The 3,299-nt window shown below is 40.3% G+C and overlaps 1 protein-coding gene across 5 annotated transcripts in view; it reads left to right on the forward strand.

Annotated features, from left to right (window-relative positions):
• The first annotated feature begins 1,066 nt into the window (after nucleotides 1-1,066).
• LOC106879914 (anoctamin-8) overlaps nucleotides 1,067-3,299 on the forward strand; it is a 111,185-nt gene continuing 108,952 nt past the window's right edge. For 2 of the 5 annotated variants that reach the window (XM_052965814.1, XM_052965818.1), the window contains exon 1: nucleotides 1,475-1,610. Coding sequence is in view for 2 of the 5 variants with exons in the window: in XM_052965812.1 (XP_052821772.1) it covers nucleotides 1,445-1,610 (166 nt within the window). In the remaining 3 variants the exon portion in view is untranslated. Of the gene's footprint in view, nucleotides 1,611-3,299 lie in introns of all 5 variants that reach the window. The other 3 variants (XM_052965812.1, XM_052965813.1, XM_052965815.1) reach the window with 3 other exon arrangements.

Below are 3,299 nucleotides of genomic sequence, written 5' to 3' on the forward strand. Positions count from 1 at the left end.
GATCCTGTGGTATTTCATGATTCAGTGCGACCATGAGATAGAGAATAGGAAGCCGGATATAGTCTTAATTGAGAAACTATGCTGGATCATAGACATAGCATGCCCAGCTGACAACAAGGTATGCGATAAGGAAGAAAGAAAAGTCGAGAGATATGACAGGTTAGCTTGGGAGGTTAGGCAGTTGTGGTCGATGAAAAAGGTGGCAGTAGTACCAGTAATTATCGGAACAGTGAGTAAAAATCTCGATAAGTACGTGGAACAAATAGGGGTTGCAATAAGGGTGGAGCACTTGCAGAAAACAGCATTGCTTGGAACCGCTCGAATACTCCGGATGGTGCCCGAAAAATAAGAGGTGTTACCTTAGTTCACTTATAGTGAACAGCTGACACCGTAGTACATCTCCAGGGTTAGAAGCTGTGCAAAGGCGATGATGATAATAATAATAATAATAATAATAATAACAATGAGAATAAATCCATTACAGCGCTACTGCCACTTCCACCATCACCATCAAGGACAGTATCACTACTACTACCACAAGCATTATCCCCCACCACCACCACCACTATCAACACCATCATCCCCATCTCTACTACCTTCACCACCATCACCACCACCACTACCAACACTATCACCATCTCCACCATCTAACGCTATTAATATTAACAGCATCATCATCATCATCATCGGTATCGCCACCACCACCACCACCACCACCACGCCGTATATCTCTCCTCATTTAAACTGAGCTGAAACAAGCGGTCGCCACATCACAATTGCTTGTTGCAGCTCAAACACTTCCTTCCACCTTGGTTCTTCTCTTAGTCTTTCTTCCTTCCTTCATTCTTCTCTTAATCTTTCTTTTGCTTCTTTTACCTTCCTTCTTTCTTCTCCTACTCTTTTCCTTTCGTTGTCCTTCCTCTCTATTCCTCCCTCTCTCTCATAAAATGCCTCTTCTTCCCTTTCTTCCTCCTCCCCTACTACATCCTCCTTTCTATATCTCTATCTCTCTATCTGTTTTCTCTCTCTTCCTCATCATTCTATAACCAACATCCCTTTCTTCCTCTCTCTCTTTCTCTCTCTGTCTTTTAACAAATCTCGCCTTTTATAGACCACTCTCTCACTCCATCTCTCACTCAATTCTACCTTTCTTGTATCTCACCTCTCTCTCTCTCTCTGCCTATCTATCTATCTATCTATCTATCTATCTATCTATTTATCCATCACTAATCGCTATCCTGCTCGCTGTCGTCCTCTCTCTCTCTCTAATCACTTCCCTTATACTCTATAGTCCACTCTCTTTCCTTCCCCTCTCTGATCCATCTACCTTTCTCCAGCCAGCTCCTCCTCCCTCTCTCTCTTCCCGCTCCATCCACTACAGCCAACTTTCTCCCTCCTACTCCGACTACTCTCTCTCTTTACTCAGTCCCTCGCTCTACCAGTTATGAATGTTGCAGGGTTTGTGGCTGATGTAAGAACGGACGGCGGGAGATGTGACCGTCATCAAGTGTCGTCGTCCACCTCTTCCCCGTCATCGTGTCAACACGATGACAAAAGGAGTAAACAAACAGCCAACAACAGTCCCAACCGACGTCAGACACCCAACACCCGTAAGTGACCGCTCAAATTCTCTCTCTGTTTCCTCTACGTTGTGCTGTAACAATGGTGGTGATGCTTGCAGTTGTGGGCAAGGTTAAACGGGTACAGGTTGGGTGGCACTTACAATATGTCATAACCTCACTGGTACTTTTAGGCTGACTTTCTCTTTAATCCCTTCTTTCTATTCTAATTTATAGCTGTATTACCAACCCGCATATCCACCTCCATATCTCTCTATCTTTGTTACAGCTGTTTTTGTTTTACAATAACAACAATTCCAGTTTAACTCAGTTAAAAACTGTTGGATGCACAAAGGGTGGGGAAATTAATTATTCCAAAATATTCGTTTCTCTTTCTCCAAGACATGGACTATCTAAATGAAATGAATGAACCTCACAGAATCATCTTTTCCTGCTACACAACACGATAAATACCAAAAATTAAATATCTTTGAGTCACTCTAGGAACAAAACACGCAAATAACCAAATATTTGGCGCTGCTACTTCCTACCTATCTCAATTCCAATTAAAACATCGTCACAGACTGAAATTCTTCCTGTATTTCTTTTCATAAGATAATTTCTCTTTTTCTGCTCCTCCCCCACCATTACCACCGCTACTGTTGTTCTTTAAACTGTTTGTCTTTTATTTTGGAATCACATGCAAACTGAAGTAGTTTCCACTCGATTCCACCTTCTGAATATTTTTCCTTTTGTTTTCCAGGAATTGTTTTTTTTTTTTTTTTAAATCCCAAACGGTGAAATTAACGTTAGCCCTTCTGTTTCTAACATTTATTGTTCAACATAATCAAATTTGCCTATCCATATACTTAACCCCTATAGATAGATATATTATATTTTACTTAACCTTCCTCTCTCTCTCTACTTTATACATAAAATCCGTCGAGCCCCCCCCCCTTCCCGCAGCACATGTCTTCTTCCTGGATCTACTTCCGAGGTTTTTCCTCAATTTCTGTTCCTCGATATTGTGTTTGCCGTGAATAGTCGCGTCTTTGACCTAAAACATTCTGCGTGTGATTGGATACGTCATTCACTATATCCATTATCGATTTACTGCATCGATACAAGGTACAGATGCATGGAGGCGAGGGGAAAGTGAGATGTGGAGGCTTATATGCCTCTCATTTCGATGCAAACGAAGTGAAATGGCTCCAACCTGCAACCGTCTTTCTTTGTATATTATCTTTAATTATTTCCTATGTTAATTATTTCATAGTTCGACAAAGGATGTCAGAACTAGAAGTGGAAGATTATAAGAAGTGATGACATTCATTCGTTTCCCAGAACCTGTTGCCGTTGTGTTAATTGCTGCAAATTAATATAACTAAGGCTTGTATCTACGAAGCCTATTTATACATGGGGGAGGATGTGAAGTGGTGAAGTTCATGCTTTTCTCTGTTGGTTGTAATGGCTCAAATAAGAATGAAATAATATTAAAATACTTTCATGTTCACCTGTTGGAATTTCTTTGATGTTTAGCGACAAAGCGACAAAATATGCGTGGGCGGTATGTGCGCGCGCGAGTATAATATATAAAATGTAATGTATGTATGCATGTATTGAGAGAGAGAGAGAGAGGTTATGCAATGAAAGTACAAAAGTTAGGTGTTTAAACTTTATTGGTGTGGATGTGTATTTCTGTATGTATATATATATATATATATATATATATATATATAT

Source organism: Octopus bimaculoides, chromosome 2 (genome assembly GCF_001194135.2).
Source record: "Octopus bimaculoides isolate UCB-OBI-ISO-001 chromosome 2, ASM119413v2, whole genome shotgun sequence".
In the NCBI taxonomy this organism is placed as follows: Eukaryota; Metazoa; Mollusca; class Cephalopoda; order Octopoda; family Octopodidae; genus Octopus; species Octopus bimaculoides.